Here is a 23,460-nt window from a genome sequence, read left to right as displayed (position 1 = left end):
TGACCTGATTACCTTCTAAAGGCCCCACCTCTTAAAACGATCACATTGGATATCAGGTTCAAACACATGAATTTGCGGGGGACACCCAACATTCAGACCATTTCAGTGAGTATTTATGCCTTATCTACCCTACAAGGTGGTAAGCTCCATGAAGTTTAAGACACAAACTGCAGACTATTTTTTCCCATTTCCTGTACCAGCAGCTGTTTTGACGTGCTGTCCCTCCTAATCCTCCTGCAGCTTAGTGCAAGATGCCCTGGTATGACCTGGACACAGTTGATGCTGTGAACAGGACTGAATTCACTGCAGTACTCAGCCCTAGATATCTGCTGTTTTCCCAAGACGGGAGGGAGATAGATGGGTGCAGTGACATCTTTGGCTGCCATGGGAGGGGGCTTCTATCTACTGGGTGAGGCTTCCAGGGCTCCTTCTGTAGCCTGTGAGTCTCTTACTTGGGGCCAAGGATGTGTCATGCTCCCTTGGCCCCCAGTATGCCACATTGGAGAAGAGCTGTGCTGTGCTCAGATGGAGGCCTGATAGTCACAGGGGACTCTGTTACCAGAAGCTTCCTGCTAGGCCTCTCACCTCCCCCACACCAACATACACCAATTTGAGATTGGATCTTAGTTTGTAAACTTCTGAGTTATTTTACTGAATCAGTTAATTTAGTCTAGGTCAGTAGGTTTTTCTGTGTTTATTTTAGAAAAATGCTTTTCCTTTTAGTTTATCTTTGATTAATTGATCCCATGCTGTGGTTTATTTCCCTGACTTAAGATGATGTGGGAGCTATTTGCACTTTGGCCAGCCCTTCTCAGGCCTCTTTTGACTCCCATGATTCATGTGTGGCATATGCGGCCAGGGCCTTCCGACATCACCCCCGGGCAGGAGATGGGAGGTAATAGTACATCATTGCTCTCACGAAAACTGTGCTGCTAATGTGAGGGTCTGCTTTTCTGGTTTCTTCTGAGAGTCATTGTAGCATAACGAAAAGAATCAGCCCTGGGTTGGTTCAGCGGCATCCCTGCTAGCCTACTTCATGATTGGGGGATCTTGAACATATTTCCCCTCTCTAAACCTCTGTTTCCTCATCTGTAAAATATAGTACCTGCCTCATGGGGCTGTGTAGGTGACAGTACTGAGAACAGCATGAATACAAAGGAAGATGCTCAATAAATAGTAGTTCCTCTCAGTCCCTTCATTCTGCAAGCCTGACAGCCCATTTGGAACTATTGCCAACTTCCACCTCCACCCAAGCCATGGCATATATTACATATACTTAATATACCCCATGACTTTTTTTTTTTTTTAGAGATTGTACAGTGACATTTCTTAAGAAATGATAGAGCTGTTTTGGCTAGGATAGGTCCTCATTCCATTTACTGCCATTCCGTTTGTACTTAGCAATTCATCATAGCCCAGAGATTGGAGCCAAAAACCACTTTAAAGAAGATCTGGCAGCAGAGCTGCTTCTCTGGGTAGATGGAGTTTTCTTGCCTCGTGGACTATCCTGCCCATATGACTTTGTGAATTATAATTTGAAACATTGCAATTTTCTGATAGAACCAAGTTCATGTTTTTATCCCATAAAATACCAAACTTGATATACCTCAATAATGCTCCTTAAATTGGTGTTCATGGGGAATATTTGTGGTTGTCATCAGTAGCAGTCATTTAATAAGCATCTGCTTCGTGCCAGGTACAGTGACTGCTGATTGGAATTTGTGGTGGTCCACTACAATGAAAAAAGGAAGTGGGTCACTCAAAATGGAAATGCCAGTAGCATGTTAGGCTCATCATGTACAACCGTATTCCTTGAAATTCCATTCTGGGGCTCAATAGCCTGAAGGTGAGGCTACAGTAGGACATCTGGCTTCAGGAACCTTCAAGAAGCTCTCTCTTTTGTCCTGGAACAGGATGTGACTGCACAGCCTGGTGCTCCCAGTTGCACATCAGAATGTAGGTAGGAAGTAATACTCATGTGCTGTACTAGGACAAACAGGAGAGGACTTGGAGTTGTCTACATAGGGCGTTGTGAAAACATTTGTGATTTTTAAAAAAATATCACAGAACTGTGATGAACAGGCCTGGTGTGGTGGCTCACACCTGTAATCCCAGCACTTTGGGAGGCCAAAGCAGGAGGATCAGTTGAGTCCAGGAATTTGAGACTAGCCTGGGCAACATGGTGAAACCCTGTCTCTACAAAAAAATGCAAAAATTAGCCAGGTGTGGTGGCATTGCACCTGTAGTCCCAGCAGCATTGCGCCTTTCGTCCCAACTACTCAGGAGGCTGAGATGGGAGGGTCACCTGAGCCCAGGAGGTCAAGACTGGGGTGATCCGAGATTGCACCGCTGCACTCCAGCCTGAGCGACCGAGTGAGACCCTGTCACAAACAAACAAACAAACAAACAAAAAAGAACTATGATAAGCCAAATGAAACACGAAGTATTGAGAAATGTATTAAATGTTGAATTGCTATACCATAAAAATCTTTTCAAGTTTTTAATTAAAAACTTGAGCTTGTTTCAGTGTTCATAAATTTTTATCCAGGAGTTTTGCCTGGGAAGGCTTCACATAACTCCTGTCAAGGCTTTTTAATGCTACTCTCTTAAAAAAAAAAAACTCAGTTATCATCAAAAAGAAATTTCATTCACATAAATAACTGACAAAAATGTAAAATCCTATGTATACTTATTCAGATGTTTACAGAAGCTGAAATTATATTTTAAAAATCCTACAGCTCTTCTTTAATCAAAATTGTAAGATTGAAATTTCTTCAGTTAGAACAAATGGATTTCAAATCTAATCTCACTTTTTTGTATCAGATATTTCAAAATAGCATGAAACTCTATTGCAAAATGTGTATGAATTCTTAGAGCAGTCACCCTGAGTTGGTTGGAGATCATAAGAGGCTACACTCAATGCACATAAGCAGAGATATTACCCGATACGTGAGGACGGGTGTGTTGCCCTTCACCTGGAGCTGTGCTCCCCTGGGAGTCCCCACCTGGCCTGCCTGCCACTGACCAGCGGCCTCTTGGGCAACACTCTGCTCCATGAGTTTTTCATGCAACATTTTTCATGGAACATAATTTTTACTTGAAAGTACAATTGACAGACTGTGGCTTTTCAGACTCTGGAATTTGGCAGACATTTTCTCAGTAATGAAAGTGAGCATTATCACTTCAGGGGAAATAACTGACAGTATTTTGTTGCCAGTGATAAAATGTTATTCCATGTGATATCTTCTCAGTACTTAAATTTTAAATTAAACAAGGGTTGGAGGCTGACCCTGTGTTACGGCCTCACAATTGGTCAGTTTTTGTTTTGTTTTGTTTCTGTTTTTAAGACAGAGTCTCGCTCTGTTGCCCAGGCTGGAGTGCAATGGCATGATCTCGGCTCACTGCAGCCTCCACCTCCCGGGTTCAAACCATTCTCCTGCCTCAGCCTCCCAAGTAGCTGGGACTACAGGTGCATGCCACCACACCTGGCTAATTTTTGTATTTTTAGTAGAGACGGAGTTTCACTGTGTTGGCCAGGCTGGTCTTGAACTCCTGACCTTGTGATCTGCCTGTCTAGGCCTCCCAAAATGCTGAGATTACAGGTATGAGCCACTATGCTTGGCCTAGTCAGTTTTTGTAAATGCTCCCTACATGGCTTGTAAAGAGGCCAGGCACAGTGGTATGCACCTATAGGGCTGAGGTGGGAGGATCACTTGGGCCCAGCAGTTTGAATCCAGCCTGGGCAGCATAGCAAGATCCCGTCTCAAAGAAAAAAAAAAGTACACTCTCCATTTGTTGGATGTAAGGTTCTCAGTATGTCTGTTAGTTTAAATTTAGTAATTGTTCTGTTTACATCCTCTGAATTCTCACACTTTGTGAGCCTGATTTTTCAGTGGTTTATGATGGTATACCAACTGTGTATTTTTCTTCTAATTCTGTTAATTTTGCTTTATAAGTAACAAGGTTTCATTATTACATGTATTCATACTTTAATACATGGCATCCTTTTGTTTATGTCCAGTTTCTGAACCTTCTAAGAGTTTATATCAGTGTTCCAGTGTTCATCCAACAAGTTATATGAATCTTTTGCTATGACATCTAGACTGACTTATTCCTTTAAGGCAGCAATGTAAGAGTTAGTGGTTAATTTCAAAGACATCTGAAAAAGCACTTTGTGTATTCACAGCTCTGACTTGGTACACGTGCAGGAGGGGAAGGGCAGGGATTTGCATCAGCCCACTCCCCACCTGGAGCTGGGCAGAGACACACGTGCTCCTTGGTCAGTGATTTTTGTAATCCTGGGCTTTCCAGCCTGACCAAGGCAGGAAGCCTAAGCCATCAGACTAAACATTTCTGCTGGCTTTCTGCTTTGATACCTGGGGAGGAGAGTATTTTCAGGTGCTAGGAGAGCTGGAATATCAGTGCATATTGTGCCTGACTAACCCAGGATTCCTAGAGTGTTCTGTTCTTAGTACAGATCTGGGATCACTGAGCTGCTGGTGAGACCCAGACTTTCATGCCACTATCCCAGAGGTGAATTGTCCCTGAAGTGTTGGTACACTCAAAATAGCAGTTCCTCTGTATAAGGCAAATTCACATGCAACTCCAAGCACACATTTGTATAAAGGAGATGCGCTGGGATCTGTAACCTTGCCCTACGCCAGCAGTAGAGAAGCTCTGCTCCTATATTCCTGGAGCATAATGCCTATGCCTTCCTGATTGCTTTCTTTTCTCATTTACACTTCCTAAAGATGATGCTTAAATTTTCCTGCTAGTCAGGGAACTCTGTGAGGGGCCACACACAGATTTAATAGTCAGTAACATGACTGTGAGGCTGGGGCTGAGAGTAAAGTTCTTGTCAGGTAAGAACCTTGGTTGGGATGGAGCAGGCAGACGCCAGTGACTCGGGTGACTCAGGAAGTCTTTGTGGAGAGGGTTAAATTTCAGGCCTTTATACATGATGGGAGGGAACTACCTTGGCAAACTGGGAGTTCTTAAAAGAGAACCCCAAAGCAAAACCCAGAAAATAGAAGGTGTGAAGGGCATTAAATAGTGTGGCAGACAGTTGGGCCTAAGAAGAGCCAGAGGAGGCTCGCTGTGGGCAGGTGATAGTGATGTAATCAGATAGGCTGGGAGCCAGGAAGGGCCAGAGCAAGGGAATCACTGCAGTCAAAGATGTCGGGCGAGGGAGAAGGACAGGGAGAGGAAGAAGCCCCTGCTGCTGCCATCACTGCTACCACCAACACTGCCCCCTCACTGCAAGGGTTAGAGGAAGACAAATACTCCAGGTCTCAGGGCTACTTATTAGGCTGCCTTGCTTATTTGGTCACTCTATCCACTCCTCCATCCATTCAGTACATTTATGGAACGCCAGCTCTGTGCCAGACGTGATGTTAGGTGCAGAGGTGAGCCCTGCCCCTTAGGAGGACCCAAATCCATATAAGCTAGGATAGTTTAATTGAAAGCAACAAAAACTGACTGGGGATAACTGTTTTTAAAAAGGAATTTACCAGAAGGACATGGGTATACACAGAATCTAAACATCCAGCTCTCAGGAAGAACATGAAGGGCAGCCCCAGGAATCTAGGTTGCAGGAACAAGTGGTCCCTCTCTTCAGCACGTTATTTTCCTCCCTGGTGTTGCTGAGTTTAAGGAAGAAATTGTCCCACTAACCTAGCTTTTGTCAGGTGCCTACACTTTGGACATAAATCCCATCGACAGTCTCACCGCTTGCCTGCAATGGGAGAACAACAGTTCCCTGAAGGAAACCCAAGGGGCTTGTTTCTAAAAGGACAGAAACAACAGATGTGCACTGCAGGTTTATGAGTAAGTTCTGGAAGGGCTAGAGAGCACATATAAGGTTTAGGCTAACAAGTTAGATCAGAGAAGATGTCGTTCATTCAACATTCCTCCCACATGCCAAGCATAGTGTTAGGTGATGCAACTGTGAGGAAAAGAAGAGCCTTAGTGAACATCTAGACTAGCAGAGGAGAGGTACCTGTCGGTAAATGTATAATTACAAACTGGAGAAAGTACACTGTGGCACAGGAGCATGTGAAGGGTGAGGTCTACACAGGGAGGACAAGGAATGCTCTTCTTTTTTTTTTCTTTTTTGATGGAGTCTCACTCTGTTGCCCAGGCTGGAGTGCAGTGGTGCAATCTCGGCTCCCTGCAACCTCCACCTCCCAGGTTCAAGCAGTTCCCCTGCCTCAGCCTTCTGAGTAGCTGGGATTACAGGAACGCACCACCATGCCTGGCTAATTTTTGTATTTTTAGTAGAGACAGGGTTTCACCACGTTGGTCAGGCTGGTCTTGAACTCCTGATCTTGTGATCCGCCTGCCTCGGCTTCCCGAAGTGCTGGGATTACAGGCCTGAGCCACTGTGCCCGGCAAGGAATGCTTTTCTAAAAGAGGGCCTTCGAACTAGGGTCTAAAGAATGAGCAGGAATTAACCGAATAAAGAGGTGGCTTATTCTAGGAACTGAAAGAGGCCAAAATCACCAGAGCACAGAGCAAGGGAGACAATAGTGTAAGACAGGGCTGGAAATTTAGGGAAAGATGTAAAGTTCCTTGTACTATAAAAACATCTGTGAAATTGAACTTTGGTGATGGCTTTAAATTATCTTGAAGGATGAGCAAGGTGAGTGAAGGCATTGTAGAAATGTCACCTGCAGTAGCTAACTCTCAGGCATAAAGGCTGCCTAGAAGGGAGTGGCAGATGAGGTTGAGAAGACAGATCAAAAGGTTGCCACATGAACCAAGCAACAGTGAAGACTCAAGCAAAAGCAATGATGGGATAGGGAGGGGAACAGGGTCTGTATGTAGAAATGAGAGACATTAGGGTTTCACCAAAAATTTCCTTCTTGGAGGACTACATGATAATGCCATCATTTAAAAACAAGAAGGATCAAGGCTGGAAGACTGGGGAACAGGCAGAGATAAGTCTGATTTGCACCATTTTGAGCTAGAGGTAACTGTGGGCCATTTAGGAATAATGTGTAGGAAATAACCAATGTGAAAAGGGATTGAGAAATTATATAATTTAATTTTTTTGTTTTGAAACGGGGTCTCACTTCCGTTGCCCAGGCCGGAGTGCAGCAGTGCAGTCATGGCTCACTGTAGCCTTAAATTTCCGAGCTCAGGTGATCCTCCCACCTCAGCCTCCCCAGTAGCTGGGACCACAGGTGCACACCACCATGCTCGAGTAATATTTTATATTTTTAGTAGAGACCAGGTTTCACCATGTAGCCCAGGCTGGTCTCACACTCCTGGGCTCAAGCAGTCTGCCTGCCTTGGCCTCCCAAAGTGTTGGGATTACAGGCGTCAGCCACTGCACCCATTAGGGAAAATATTTTAAATAAAGAGAAAGGCATGTTCAAAGGCCTGGAGATTATAAAGTTATGTTGGAGAAAGATAAAACAGATCAGCCTGGCAGGAACATCAAATATGGCAGGGGTGATGCTGGGAATCAAGAAATGAAGTAGGAGGCTGGGCACGGTGGCTCATGCCTGTAATTCCAGCACTTTGGGAGGCTGAGGTGGGTGGACTACCTGAGGTCACGAATTCAGGACCAGCCTGGCCAACATGGTGAAACCCCGTCTCTACTAAAATACAAAAATTAGCTGGGTGTGGTGGCACACCCCTAAAATCCCAGCTACTCGGGAGGCTGAGGTAGAATTGCTTGAGCCTGGGAGGCAGACGTTGCAGTGAGTCAAGATCATGCTACTGCGCTCCAGCCTGGCCAACAGAGCGAGACAGTATCAAAAAAAAAAAAAAAAAAGTAGGAATGGTAGCTACAGGCTAGGTCTTGAGGGACCTTGTAGATGAAGAGATTGGGATTTGTTCTGAGATCAGTAGAGTCCAACCAAAGGTTTTAAGCAGAATTGTGATATGGCCATATTTATCTTACAGAAAAATAGCTCTGATTACAGCATAGAGCATGTATTAGACAGGCACAGGGAGACCGGGCTATAACAGGAGGCTGGTACAGCAATCCAGGTGAGAAGTAAAGGTGTCTAGGCTGAGGGGAGTAGAAATGGAGAAAATTAAGTAGATTTGAGGTCCATTTAGAACATGGAATTAAAAGGACATAGTAATGAATTAGAAGAAAGGAGAGAGAAGCAGGAATGAAGGAATTCTCCCAGGTTTCAAGCTTGGGCAGCTGGGTGAATAGTGGTGTTGTTCGTTAAGGTGGGAAATCCAGAAAGAGGTTCTGGGTGTGTGTGAGGGTGAAGATGAACTTGGGGGGTATGGTTTAGGTTTTAAGTGCCCGTAGGACACTGAACTGGAGCTGTCCAGGAGGCAGCTGGATATACACATGTGATGCTCAGCCAGGCACAGCCGCTCACACCTGTAATGCGAGCATTTTGGGAGGCCAAGGCAGGTGGATTATGAGGGCAGGAGTTCAAGACTGGCCTGGCCAACATAGTGAAACCCTGTCTCTACTAAAAATACAAAAAATTAGCCAGGCATGGTGGCGGGTGCCTGTAATCCCAGCTACTCGGGAGGCTGAAGCAGGAGAATCACTTGAACCCGGGAGGCGTTGGTTGCAGTGAGCTGAGATCGCGCCACTGCACTCCAACCCAGGCAACAGTGTGAGACTCCATCTCAAAAAAAAAAAAAAAAAAAATAGTGGAGCTCAGGAGAGAAGGCCGAACAGGAACAAGAGATTTGGTTTGGGCACAATGGAAAGATAATTGGGCAGGCTAAACTGAGTGTTGAGCAAGGTGAAGTCTAGGCTGAATAAAGAAAAAATGAGGAAAGGAGAAATGACTGAAAAAAAAACCAGAAAAAAAAATATGGAAATATTTTCAGATATTGAACAATTGGTAGCACAGGGCACTGATCTCTGAAATAAGGGAAGCAGATGAGGTTAGTCCTGTAATTGCCCAAGCCAACTTCCTGGAGAGTTTGCAGTCCACGTTGCAGGGAAGGAGAACCCCAGAGTCTGAAGGTGAGGTAACAGTTGAGCATTTGAGGAGGCCAGGGCAACTAGAATTCACAGATCATCAGAGAGGAGAGAACTGCACAGAGAGAGAGCTCAGGGGATTTGTTGCAGGTCCCCCTTGGACTTCTCAGCTGATGGGATATGTGGTACATGTGGATGGGAAAACTACCAGAATCTGGGGAAAGAACCACTGGAAAGGGGCAGCCAGAATAATCCCTAGAGGTCACACAGGGCTGGGAATTGTGGGAAAACTGTATAATGCATGGGGTATCACATAGTGTACTCAGGAAGGTATTGCCTTATCTGTGGGGCAAAATTAGTAACAGTGCACAATTAGCCTTAGACTAAGTGACTTAATTGCATCTCAGAAATACTTAAGGAATGCACAGGTATCCTATCCCCAACAAGGTAAAATTCACATAGCTGGCAGCCAATCAGAAATTACAAGGCAATTTAGAAAAGCATGAATATACAACCAATAATGAGTGAAAAAACAATCAGTAGAAGCAGGCTTAGAGATGACACAAATGAGAGAATTAGGGGCATTATGTCCTATTCCTATATTCATGAAGGCAGAGGAAAGCATGAGAATATTAAGGAAAGGCATGGAAGATTCAAAAAAGAACTCCCAGAGATGAAATTATACAGTGTCTGAGATGAAAAATTTACCGGATGAATAATCAGCAAATTAGACACTATAGAATAAAAAAAGTGAACTAGAAGATACAGCAGTAGAAACTATCTAAAATGAAACAGAGTGAGGGCTGGGTACAGTGGCTCAAACCTGTAATCCCAGCACTTTGGGAGGCCAAGGAAGGAGGATAGCTTGAGGCCAGCAGTTCAGCCTGGGCAACATAGTGAGACCCCTGTCTCTACAAAAGTTTAAAAATTAGCTAAGTGTGGTGGTGCTTGTCTGTAGTCCTAGCTACTCAGGAGGCTGAGGCAGGAAAATTGCTTGAGCCTAGGAGTTGGAGGCTGCAGTGAGCTATGATTGTGCCACCACACTCCAGGCTGGTCTACAGGTTGAGACCCTTGTCTCAAAAAAAGAAAAGGGCTGGGTGTGGTGGCTTACACCTGTAATCCCATACTTTGGGAGGCTGAGGTGGGTGGATCACTTGAGGTCAGGAGTTCGAGACCAGCCTGGCCAATGGTGAAACTACGTCTCTACTAAAAATACAAAACTTAGCCAGGCGTGGTGGCATGTGCCTGTAATCCCAGCTACTCAGGAGACTGAGGCAGGAGAATCTATTGAACCCCGGAGGCGGAGGTTACAGTGAGCCAGGATTGCACCACTGTACTCCAACCTGGGCCACAGAGCGAGACCCTGTCTTAAAAAAGAAAAAGAAAAGACACATAGAGTGAAACATTACTGGGGGAAAAAAATGAACAGACCACTGGTGAGCTATGGGACTTCAAGCAGCCCTAACACACGTGTTATTGGAGCCCCTAAAAGAAAGAGGAGGGCAGAAAAATATTTGAAGAAATAAGAACCAAATTTTTTTCAAATGTGATTAAAACCCACAGATCCAAGAGCCCCAAGGATGCCAAACACAGGAAAGATGATGAAAATCGCTGCAAAGTATGTCATAAGCACTCCCCTCTCATTCCCACAGGTGCTTGGCAGAGGAGAGGAAAAGCAGCGTCCCCTGGAGAGCCTCAAGAAAAGCTTTGTAGGGTCTGCCAGGCTTCAGTTGTGGCAGGAGGTAGAGAGGGGTGACCCAGGTGGTTGGAATCGTGAGTCAGAGGGCATTATGAGAAGGGTTGTCAGAGGACCGAGGATGAGAGAAATGGGGTCCATGGCTCATTGTAACTGGCTCTGAGATTTACAGCTAAATCTAAACTCCGAGATTTAGCTAGCTCTTTAGTTTTTCAAAGATTATTTCTATTGTTTGCAAGGGGACTTTATTTGTTCAGTACAACACATTTCTTCTGGTAATGCTCCTTGTAACCATGTGTATCACATGGGAGTCATCATTTTCCAGAAACCCCGTCTCCTCAGTCTCTGTGACTAGAACAGAACGAAGTGCTGGTGCACGCTCCACCAGACCTAGCCTTTCCCCAGGAGTTTCGCCCTTGGGAGCAGAGGGCCTAATGCAATCCCTTGCCAGTGGCAAAGCGGAAGATGTTTGCCTACAGGTTGCTGGTGGCCACGTTGCCTCACTCACGAAGAAAGCTCACCAGGGGAGAGTACAGACAATAGAGGGAGGCCCGATGGCCTCCCTCTATTCCAGTCACTCTTGGTCACCCCTGAGACCCTCCGCACTCTGGCCCTTCCTACGTTTTGGTTATGTGAACCACTAAATCACCCTGTTCACCTGAGTTAGTGCAACCAGTATGTTAAGCATGCAAGAAATGTCGAGGGATCATCACAGACACCTTCATTTTGTCTCCCACTGTTCCCTTAAAATGTTTTCATGTCTTTAATACATCTGAAGTAATAAGAATTCCATAGTCGCAGTGAGTTGCCATTTACAAACTTAGAGGGTCCCATCTTGTGTAACAGTCACAGCTTTCAATTCATAAAAGCTGCAGTTGCTCCCTTCCCTGCAATAGGGCTTAGTGCTGGCAGGTGCCTGGTGGGGAAAGGGCATGCCCTGCTTGTCTTTCCTCTTCCCTCCTCTCCCATATGCCTCTGACATGTCCAAGATTGCTGTGGGAGTGAGAGAGAATGAGCAATAAAGACCTAGAGTGTTTGCACTCTCTGGACCTGACAAATAGTTAAAGCTGACTCTGATGGGGTGCTTTTGTGAGTATTCTGATGACCCCTTTCCATCTTAGGGGCCTCTTCCCGTGGTTACCCCGGTGTGGGTAATGCCCATGTCTCCGCCTTGCTCCTCACTTCTGTAGCTCCTGGGAATCCCAGCATCTACCGGCTGCTTCTGTTGGCCGAGGGCCAGTCAACCCTCCAGGCAGATCTTCTGGAAAGGACCTGAAATGAGCCCACACCAACTCCTTCATGTATTAGTTTTTGCCACAGATTCTGGGAATGCAGGCCAGTCCCCATGCAGTGCTCTCCTGCAGCAGCCCACCCATTGCCCTTTGTGTCCTCTAGACTTGTTGGGTAGGAGGTGCCCCAGGCAACCCACTGTGTTCTCTAAACCTTAAGGCCATGTTAGGCATCCTTCAGAGGCTGGAGTGAGAGACAAGTACCCCGCCTGCCCTGTTCATAACACAGCTCCCGACAAAGACATTTTTCAAATCCTGTCTCCCTTCATCTCTAGCAACTGATTGCTATTTATATTTGATGTAGGGAAGGCCTTTAGAATTACATGATATGTATTAAGAGATTTCCTTTGAAAATCTGCATCTTAGTCTAGCACTTCACTGTGGTGTCTGAAATGTATCACCTTATAGGCCTGGCTAAAATTTTATTTCGAGCATCCTGTTACCCTAATTTGATTTGGACTTGTGACTGCTGTGACCAAATAATCCTGATAATAGTCAACAGATATTTATTGAGCATCTGCTGTGGGCAGCCACAGCCCTCATGAATTGTCAGTCCACATAATCTTTACATTTTTCTTGAATCCATTTGCCAATGTTTATAAACTTAGAAATTTTACCTTAAAAATCCAGATTCCTGCCTTGAAAAAAATCAGAAGATGTGGTAATGCGGGGCCTGAGTTGCTGCCTGGCATAGTTAGCAGGAACTAGTGGGAGCCACCCTTCAGCAGGGGACACACTCTCCAGATGGACTCAGTTCCCTCTGGGCTTGAGCTGCCATTTATCATCAGTGGGCTCACAATTACCTTTCCTTAAATTATTCTGGTACTCCTGTCTCTTTTCTGAGGGCTGTGGGGGGTACAGTGATCCTTCACCGTGTTGCCCAGGCTAGGGTGCAGTGGCGTGATCACAGCTCACTGCAGCCTCGATCTCCCAGGCTCACGCCGTCCTCCTACCTCAGCCTCTGGAGTAGCTGGTACTACAGGTGTGCACCAGCATGCTCAGCTAATTTTAAAAAATTTGTTTGAATAGATGAGGGCTCACTATGCTACCCAGGCTTATCTCAAACTCCTGAACTCAAAACAACCCTCCCAGCTTGGTCTTCCAAAGTGCTGGGATTACAGGTGTGAGCCACTGTGTCCTGCCCTCATATCTCTTAATGAAAGAGAGAAAACAATAGATAGACCAGGAGAGACATGAAGGGACAAACTTGCTTTAGAAATGCAGAGTTCTTAGAATTGTAATATGCAGTGTGTGTGTGCGTGTGTGTGTAAAACAAAACAAAACTAAGATGCCATTGGCAAATAATAAACCACAGATATAATTATTTTTACTATACAGAAAATATATGGGAGGAAAAACAGTGAATTGAAAAAAAAAAGACATTCCAACAGGATTTGTTTTTTAATGCAACTAAAATAAGTAGTGTGAGCTGCTGTATAAGAGTATTACATTCTCCCACTTCCCTCATTTGTGTTATGCTCTTGCTTGGCCCCTGACATTTGAATTTGCAACAATGAGGGAAACATTCTCTGGCCTCTCTTGAAGGAATCCGCCTAAGTATGGATTCATTGTCTAAGGGAGTCTTAGCTCAGGTCTGAGGAGCAACAGCACGAGACTTCCCCCAGGGTTGTCACCACACAGGGAAAAAGTAACGGGTATTTGGCAAGTTGATAAGGCTTCCTTTTTATGGAATGATAAGATAGGATTATTGAGAGAGCACTTAACTTTGACACTAACTCTCTGCAAATTGTATTTTTAGTTTTATTTTATATTTAAGTCTTTTTTTTGTTTTTCTTACCAATGTTTGTAAGTTCTTGATATGTTAAGACAAGTCTTTCATCCATTTGCCTGCGTTAGAGCAAAACCAGAATTATTTTGAGGAAAGGCTTTCACTTGCTCAAGGCCATTCTCTTGGGAGGTAAGCCTTGTGTTGAGTTGTGTGTCCTAGTTGGTAGCTTCAATTTTAAGAAGAGGATTTATTCTCTCTCCACAGCTCAGATGATTTTGAAAGCAATGAGTCTGGCCTTAATTGGCCTTGCAGAACGACTCCTGGGAGGTACTTGTCAGCGTGTGTGACTTCCCTCTTTTTGCTGTTCACTGCTTATTAAAGCCTGAGTTCCTCGAAAGCTTTGCTGCCTGGCCTTTTCCATCCAGTATTTTGGTATTCTGTTTTACCCTCAGACTGAGCCAGGCCAGCTAAGAACTGCATTCATAGGCCACCTTATTTTGGCTAGACACACACACACACACACACACACACGCACACGCACACACACACATACTGCAACTATGGAGCAGAGCCATAAGAAATAATCCCATGACACTTCCTATCATTTTCCTTATACAAATGTTTTTGAGGACACAGGAAATTTTCCTCAAGTCTTAGTATCAAGAATAGCTGTGATTCTCCTGGTTTATTTTCTAGATACTGCTGAACCATGAAATCAGTGCTTTGCACTTAGTTTTAGCTATGGAAAATCTTGAGGACAGATCTGTAATCTTCCTCCAGCAAGCACACACGGCCCTAGGATATTCACTTTTACTATTTTCCTTACCCCACCTGCATTTTCCTAAGTTTATGTCCACTTTGGCCCCCAGGTTTATCCTTTATAAATCTTGTACTCCATACAATTTTATAGAACTGCTTCAACCTCATTTTAGAATGAGGCAAGATGTAAAGAACTTAAATAAATTAAAATACTGATTAATCACTTGTTAGAAACATCAATTTGTCTTTAAATTTTATTGTAAACTTGCTATTCTTTATGTAATCTGATGTATTGGTTCTTTATGATGACCATGAAGAGAATTGGCATGGATTTGGGGACCTGTTGACTGCCACATCCTCACCCCATGGCTAAGGTGACTGATTCAGCAAATGCTGTGTTTAGAGCTCAGAGGAAGCAGATATTGCATCTGAGCCTCTTAATTTTCCAGGTTCCAGTTTCATGGTTTACTAAATTTCAGTTCCAGTTACCACATTTATACAGGAAGGAAGGCAGTTGTATACCAACATAGGACTGGCTGCCCTAGAATGCATAGGAAATACCTGGCATTGAACTTGGTCCTTCACAAAACAGGTGTTCAGCTGGTGTTTTGTGGTTTATGTATTTAGTTGTATTCTTTGAAGCAGTTGAATTGTGTTCTTTTCCAAGGGTTGTCTGTCCCCATGGTCTAGGTCTGGGGGATGCAATATGCTAGTATCATCAGTGACTTGACTTAAATGACATTTTCTGCTTTTCTTTTTCAGAGTATGATCGGTTGGGCTTCCTCCTGAATCTGGACTCTAAACTGTGAGTAGAATGAGAAGATACATTGGCTCTGTGGCAGAGAGGTCTGTGAGAGCTGGGTCTCACTTTGAAGAGTCAGCTCTCATCACTCTTCTGGTGACTAGGGGACTCCCTGGGGCCTCTGTCCTCAGGCTGTCAGCAGAATCTTGGGGCATGTTATGGTCTGCAGTGGCCACAGAGGGTGGGATGATGGGTGCAAACGTAAGGCCTTTGATTTGGCTGGCACAGGCAACTTATTATAGGAGGAGGCCACTGCCAGGAGTTGGAAGGATTAGGAGGCTCCTGGAAAGGCTTCTCCTACAGGGTAGAGGACAGTTGAGTCACAGCAGGAGGTAGGGACCTCTCAGAGATGCTCTGGCACCTGACATGCACAGCTTTCTGTGATCACTCCCTATCTTACTCTCCAGCTTCAACTCCTGCCACTCTTGCCACAGGTGAACCCTCCTTTTCCCTCTACCTTTGTGTATGCTTGTTACCTGTGCCTGAAATTCTCTTTCCTTGCTAGCTCACTTGGAAAACTAAAAAAAACTACTTCCTCCCCACACAAAATTGTCTCTTCCTCTGTGCTTCCTTTGAATTTTCTACCTCTGTTACAATTATCACACTATACTGTAATTGCATAATAATTACTGATTTTTTAAGGGCACAGGCTCAGAGCTAGGCCTAGTAGATAACTTGGTTCAAATCCCAGATTGACGTTTATTCTCTTTGTGATTTGGGGCAAGCTACTTAACCACTCTGAGCCTCAGTTTCGTCTATAAGATGATGACAATAAACTTATTCCACAGGGTTTTTGTAAGAATTTAATTGAAATGATTAATTCATAGAGGACTGTCAAATACTGAGTATCTAATCCTTCCAGGATCCTTCCCTACTGGTCTTCTTGGTCTCTCTAGCACCTAGACAGTATTGGCGTATGTTTGTCAGGTACCCATTAAACACTGAACACTTGGATGGATGGATGGATGGATGGATGGATGGATGGATGGATGGATGAAAGGATGGGTGGATGGATGGATGATGGTAGGATGACTGTGTACTTTCCTATTTGACAAGCATGCCTTGAGTTACAGCTCTCTCCACTCCGTGTGTTCATGCCCCTGCAAGCCTGCTCACATAGCTGATGCTCAATAAATCCTTGCAGAACCACCTTACTACCTACTGTGATTCCTTTCTATTGTTAGTCATCTTTGTGCACCTCTGTCCCCTGCCCTTTACCAGGCAGACATCATGAAGGATCAGAATTGTTTCTCTTTCCTTATCCGTGTTGCATAAGGGCCTTTTCCACAGTTGTGTCTGATGATGATGGCCACACCTGCGTACAAGACATCAAATCAGGGGCTGGTTGGTTCTCCTACTGAATAGTCTGGCATTTGGCTTCTTGGCTCTGATGTCTCATACTGTGAGTTCAGGCATTGTAAATCTCCCAACTTTTACACATTATGGAGGCAACTATGAAGGAAAATGTGTGTGTTCTGTATACCAGGCTAGTAGAGAGATGTCAGCCGCATGTTAACATCTAGGGAATGGGGTATTTGATTGTGATAGAAAGCCATAGGCTTCACTCTTAGGAAATTCTTAATTTAGTACTCTGGAAAAAAACAAATCAAGTATAAGCCATAAGCAAGTGAAATGCCACCAGAACGGAAGAGATAAGAGTAATTCCCAAGTTGAATCACACTGATGAACAAAAGGCATATTCTCTAGGACATACTACAATATTTAAACTGTCTTCAGCAGTGAAAGGAGGAGGATGAGGAGGACATTCCTACCCTGCTCTCCTGACAGTTGGGTCCTGCAGAGTAGGCTGTTGTGTAGCTTTCTGTTGCATATCAGGCCAGTTCTTTGAACTATGTGAGTTAACTTGGTCGTTAGCACAGTAAATTGGCTTGGCCTCATTTGATTTAACTCACAATCTAAGGTACAAGCTACTTTCCTGCCTCTAGCTGCAAAGCTTTTTCTAGTCCAGTGCTGTCTTCAGAAGTCCAGTGCTGTCTCTCCTGTCTCACAGATACCTGAGAAAGGTTTCCACCTACTTCCAGAGAGAAGTTTCCAAGTTAAGGATTCTGTTTTTGGTGGGGGCAGTTACTCAGCAAAGTTGAGATCACCCCTTACCAAGTCCCTCTCTAGTTGTGTTATATTCTATTTCTGAAGTATAGGAAAGGATCTGAACTTTAGTCAGAACTGGATTTGAATTCTGTCTCTGCTGCATAGTATTACATGACCTTAGATAATTATTATATTTTAGCTTTCTGAACCCGTTTTCCTTTATGAAAAATGTAGATAATAGCACTCACTTCCTATGGCTTTATGCAGAATAAAAGAAAGTGTTCTATAAAGTATGAATAAGTATGCCAATGTAAGGCTTTCTTTTTATTTATCTTGATTGGGATTCTTTTAGCTGCTGTTGCTTCTTCCTCTTCTTCCTCCTCCTCTTCTTCTTCTTCCTCTTCTTCCTCCTCTTCTCCTTCCCCCTTTTCTCCTTCCCCCTCTTCTCCTCCCCCCTCTTCTCCTCCCCCCTCTTCTCCTCCCCCCCTTCTCCTCCCTTCTCTTCTCCCCACTCTTCTTCTCCCCCTCTTCTCCTCCCCCCCTTCTCCTCCTCCTCCTCCTCTTCCTCCTTCTCCTTCTTCTCCTTCTCCTTCTCCTTCTCCTTCTCCTTCTTCTCCTTCTTCTCCTTCTTATTCTTCATCTTCGTCGTCGTCTTCTTCCCTTTTTTGGTACAGACAGGCTCTTGCTATGTTGCCCAGGCTGGTCTTATACTCCTGGGCTCAAGTGATCCTCCTGCCTTAACTGCCTGAAGTGTTAGGATTACAGGTGTAAGCCACAGTATCTGGCCTCATTTAGATTCTTGGGTATAAGAATTTCATATGTTTTGGGAAAATTTCAGCCATTATCTCTTTAAATATTCCCTCTGCCCCACTCTCTCTCTACTCCTCTTCTGAAATTCTGGTTAAATTTTAGACCTTCTCATTATATTAACTTATCTTCCATATTTTTCATCTTTTAATTACTTTTATATTAACTAGAATCCCAAAGGACCCAGCATAAGGATAAACTAGAACTATTAATAAACCTGCACCCCCAAAGCAGGCTGCAAGAACAATTACCAAAGCACTGAGTAGGTCATGGCACTGGAACAAAAATACTTGGTATTTGTTGCCAGAGTTCTCATCACTCAGGTGATCTAGGGAACCTCAGGCCATGAATTCAGTTTAAGGTATTCCAGACTGGCAGTGCCTCCAAGCACCTGGCAGAAATAAATATAGACTTTCCATAGAGGAAGACATGCATTCCTCATAAATAACTTTTCAAGGAAATGAACAGCTTACGGTAAAAAATAACTAAACACACAAGGAAACAAGCTTCTATTGAAGCTTGTTCTCATGGTTTTATGAGAAACATGTAAAACAACTGGCAACAGAGGAGTATCCACAAAGATTTCTGAAATTGGAATTACCACACATTATTTATAAAGCAATTAAATATACTATATTTAAAGAAATAAGAGACAGTACTGAACTATATGCATAGAATAGGGAACTATGAAAAGCAAAATACCAGATTTGAAAAAACAATGAACTTCTAGAGTTAAAAAATACAATGACCAAAATTAAAAACTCAGTAAAAGGGGTTAGCAGCTGATTAGATACAACTGAAGACAGAGTTAGTGAACTGGAAGGTAAGACAGAAGAAATTATTTATAAAAGGGATTGGCAAACTCTTTTGGCAAAGGGCCAAATGGGAAATATTTTAAAATTTGGGGCCTTATTTTTTCTGTCACAATTACTCAGCTTTGCTGTTTTAACTTGAAAGCATCCATAGATAGTACATAGATTAATGAGTATGGCTATATTTTCAATAAAACTTTACTTATGGACCCTGAAGTTTTCATTATATATGTATACTTTTGAGATAGAGTTTCATTCTTGTTGCCCAGGCTGGCGTGCGGTGGCGCAATCTCGGCTCACTGCAACCTCCACCTCCCCGGTTTAAGTGATTCTCCTGCCTCAGCCTCCGGAGTAGCTGGGATTACAGGCACACACCACCTTGCCTGGCTAATTTTGTATATTTAGTAGAGATGGGGTTTTTCCATGTTGGTCAGGCTTGTCTTGAGCTCCTGGCCTCAGGTGATCCGCCCGCCTTGGCCTCCCAAAGTGTTGGGATTATAGGCATGAGCCACCATGCCTGGCAATTTTATATAACTTTTATGTGTCAAAAATATGCTTTTTGATTTTTTTCCCCATCTATTAAAAATGTAAAAGACATTCTTACAGGCCATATAAAAAACAGGTGAAAGGTTGGCTTTGGCCCACAAGTGTGGTTGGCTCACCCTTAATTGAGAATGCAGCACATCTCTATCTTGAGAATTGTCTCCTCACTCCAGATGTTTTCTATTCTTGGAACCCTATTGCATAGAAAAACTCCTTTTAAAAAAATGGATTCTGGGGTAAATGTGCAGGCTTGGTTACATGGGTTTATTGTGTGATGCTGAGGTTTGGAGTATGGATGGTCCCATTACTCAGGTAGTGAGCATAGTATTCAACAGGTAGTTTTTCAGCCCACTCTCCCCTCTAGTAGTCCCCAGTGTCTGTTCTTATTTTTATGTCCGTGTGTATTCAGTATTTAGCTCCCATTTGTAAGTGAGAACATGTGATATTTCATTTTCTTTTCTGTGTTAATTTGTTTAGGATAATGACTTACAGCTGCATCTATCAACATCATTTTTCATAGAAGTAGAGAAAACCATTCTAAAATGTATATGTAACCAAAAAGCCAGAATAGCCAAAGCAGTCCTAAGCAAAAAGAACAGAGCTGGAGGTATCACATTGCTAGACTTCAAACTCTACTATAAGGATATAGGAACTAAACTTGATATTGCTGCAGAAACAGACAAATAGACCAATGGAACAGAATAGAGAACCCAGAAATAAAGCCACACAGCTACAACCATCTGATCTTTAACGAAGTCTACAAAAATAAGCAATAGGGAATGGACTCCCTATTCGATAAATGGTGTTGGGATAACTGGCTAACTATATGCAGAAGAATGAAACTGAATCCCTACATTTCACCATATATAAAAATTAAGATGGATTAAAGATTTAAATGTAAGACCTCACACTATAAAAATCGTAGCAGAAAACCTAGGACATACCCTTCTCATCGTTGGCTTTGGCAAAGAATTTATGGCTAAGTCCCCGAAAGCAACTGCAACAAGAAAAAAAATTGACAAGTGAGACCTAATCAAATTAAAGAGCTTCTGCACAGCAAAAGAAACTATCAAGAGAGTACACAGACAGCCTACAGAATGGGAGAAATACTCTTAAAATACCTTATATCTAGTGATATTCCAAAAGCCTGGAAATAGACATTTTAGATTTTTTTTTGTCTTCACTGTATTTGTTTAATTATGTCTTCCTGGAATAGAGTGGCTTATATTTTCTTTGAGAATTCCCTTCTGCTTGTATCTACATGACAAAATCACTTGTTAGTGCTGTGAACATTATTCAGAATACTGATGTGCAAAACCTTGTCTTTTTACTACAAGAACTGTTGTTCAAGAAGGCAGAACTTTTTGGTGGTTAAAAATGTGAGCTGTGGAGTCAGACATGGAGTTTTGAGGCCCAATTCCACATCTTACTAGCTCTAATCTGGAGTGAGTTATTTAACTACTAAGTCTCAGTTAAAGCATTGACAATAGTAATACCAAGGATGAGAGTTAGCCCTTATCAGTGTCTGGTAAACTGGCAGGGATATAGCCGAAAAATGAGACCTGGACTTAAGCTTGCCTCCTGCTCCATACCCCAGATTTCATTTCTTCACTCTTTCATTTAGCAGATTTTTTTTTTTTTTTTTTTTTTTGAGACAGAGTCTCGCTCTGCCGCCCAGGCTGGAGTGCAGTGGCGTGATCTTGGCTCACTGCAAGCTCCGCCTCCCGGGTTCATGCCATTCTCCTGCCTCAGCCTCCCGAGTAACTGGGACTACAGGCGCCTGCCACCTCGCCCGGCTAGTTTTTTTGTATTTTTTAGTAGAGACGGGGTTTCACCGTGTCAGCCAGGATGGTCTCGATCTCCTGACCTCGTGATCCGCCCATCTCGGCCTCCCAAAGTGCTGGGATTACAGGCTTGAGCCACCGCGCCCGGCCTAGCAGATATTTCTTGAGCACTGGCTATGTGTTTTCTAATGGAATAAATGGAAACTTCTAAGCCACAGGTGTAGCCTTATAAGCTTGATTGGAAAGCCTATCCTGTAAGCTGAAGTCTTAGTGAATGGGGAGGAAGCAATTGAGAACAGGAAGGGAAGGTAAAGGGTAGTATTGCTGGATAGCATGAGCAACAGACAAGTTTTTGGTTGTTTCTTTTTTTATAATAAGCATGACATACTGGTGGTTTGGAAGCATTAATGGACTCCAGAGAGGATAACCGTGGATCCCAGGGTCCATGGAGTATAGATGAAAGAGCAGCCTCCTTTGCAGAGGGCTGTAAAAATGGTGTTTTCCCAAGAGACCCAGGTTTCTATGAAAGCAAAAATGGAAGGAACATTCACTGAAGAGTTTGAGGATATAAAGGAACACAGTTTTATGCCACATAATTGAAAGTTAGAGTGTCAGCTGTGCCGGGGGAGAAGTAGGAAATTGGACCAAGAAGAAGCAGAGAGTAGTGACTTGAGGGAAAGAAAACTGAGGAGAATATGGTTTGGAGAGAAACAGGAATAACTAGAATGTGAGACTGGTGAGCTGGTGACATTACTAGCCTTGCGGTTGCCTGAGAATTGACCCCGTCTTCCCCAGGGGTTGGGCACTCAGGCTGCTACGTGCAGGCAGCCACAACCTGATTTAATGATACCTCTGAGGGGGCACATCTGCTCTCTGAAAGGAGTCTACTGTTGTCTGGCTCAAAGTTGAGGGCCCTGGGAAAAGGCTCAGGGGTAAAGGCTCTTGCCTCAACAACAAAGTGGATACTCTCTAATTCAATCAACAGATTTGTTGAGCAATTAATATGTATCAGGCAATATTCTGTGCTCTGGGGATATACCAGTGAACAAGACAATCAATAAACAAAAATGTTATAAATAAAGTTTTTAGGATTTTGGAAGGTGATAAGTGCTGTGAAAGAAAATAGAGCAAGACAAGGGAATGCTGTTGAAGAGATTGCAGGTTTCAATGGGACAGTCAAAGTAAAACTCATTGAGAAGGTGGCATTTGAGCAAAGAGTCAAAGGAAGATAGAGCATTTCAGAAAGAACCCTAAGGAAATCTCAGTCTCCATTATAAGGAATATAACACAGTGAGCCAGGAATGTGCCCGTTAGTCCAGGACAGAGATGAGCCATCTGGATTTCTTGAAGGAGCCAGATCCTGGTGTCCAGGTGTGAGTTTCCTGAGCCGATGTGGGCCTTCTGGGAGCAGATTTAATTAAATGGAAGTTTCATCTGTTTCTGCTGGGTGTGGGCAAGTGCTCTGTGCTCTGGGAAAGCTCTGTCTGCTGCCACAGTGTGGTGTTTTACAGTTGTCATGTGGGCAAGAGCATGGGGACTTTAATGCTCAGTCTAATTTCATAAGGAATTCCATGTGAAGACAAAAATATGAAAATGAAAGCAAACAACGCTTAATCCCCAGAGCCTTGTGAAAACCAGGTCATTTGTAATAGTGGATAAACATGGAGCAGTCTAAATATAGCCTGAGGTGAGTTTAACACTTCTAAAACAGCCTGTCAAGTTCCCTAGGGCTTCAAGGGGAAAGCATTTATTGAGCACCTACTATATGCCCAGTGGTGCACTAGGTACTTTCTATGTTACCTTTTCCTGCAACATTTGCTTAATCTCATCCAGTATCATGGCTTTAAATGTAATCTATATGCTGATGACGCCTACATTTATATCAAGCCCAGTTCTCTTTCCCCACACTCCAGACTCATTTACCCAATTGCCTCCTTCATTCGGATGTGTATTAGGCATCTCACACTTAACATGTCCAGAACCAAACTCTAGTCTTTTCTACCCCAGGAAATGGCAGCTAACTACATCCTTCCATTGCTCACATCAAATGCTGTAGCATCATTTCTTTGACACTCAAATCTGATAATCAGTAAACCTTATTAGCTTTACCTTAAATACCCTCAGATCCAACCACTTCTCACTACCTCTATATCATCACTCTGTCCAAACCACCACCTCCCACTGAACTTTTGCACTCCTAACTAGTCTTCCAGATTTTATGCTTGCTTCTCTGTGGTCTGTTTCCACACTGAAGCCAAAGTGATCCTATTAAAATACAAGAT

The 23,460-nt window shown here is 43.5% G+C and overlaps 1 protein-coding gene across 26 annotated transcripts in view; it reads left to right on the top strand.

Moving 5' to 3' along the window:
* The window catches only part of LOC105494891 (ST3 beta-galactoside alpha-2,3-sialyltransferase 3), a 232,030-nt gene that overhangs the window by 97,877 nt on the left and 110,693 nt on the right, over positions 1–23,460 (top strand). For 25 of the 26 annotated variants that reach the window (XR_011621909.1, XR_011621903.1, XR_011621901.1 and 22 more), the window contains one exon: positions 15,144–15,186. Coding sequence is in view for 16 of the 26 variants with exons in the window: in XM_071094441.1 (XP_070950542.1) it covers positions 15,144–15,186 (43 nt within the window). In the remaining 10 variants the exon portion in view is untranslated. Of the gene's footprint in view, positions 1–15,143; positions 15,187–17,164; positions 17,172–23,460 lie in introns of all 26 variants that reach the window. The other variant, XM_071094468.1, reaches the window with a different exon arrangement.

This window comes from Macaca nemestrina, chromosome 1, assembly GCF_043159975.1.
Source record: "Macaca nemestrina isolate mMacNem1 chromosome 1, mMacNem.hap1, whole genome shotgun sequence".
Taxonomy (NCBI): domain Eukaryota; kingdom Metazoa; phylum Chordata; class Mammalia; order Primates; family Cercopithecidae; genus Macaca; species Macaca nemestrina.
The sequence above is the reverse complement of the archived record's forward strand: the minus strand, read 5'-3'. Positions and strand labels throughout refer to the sequence as shown.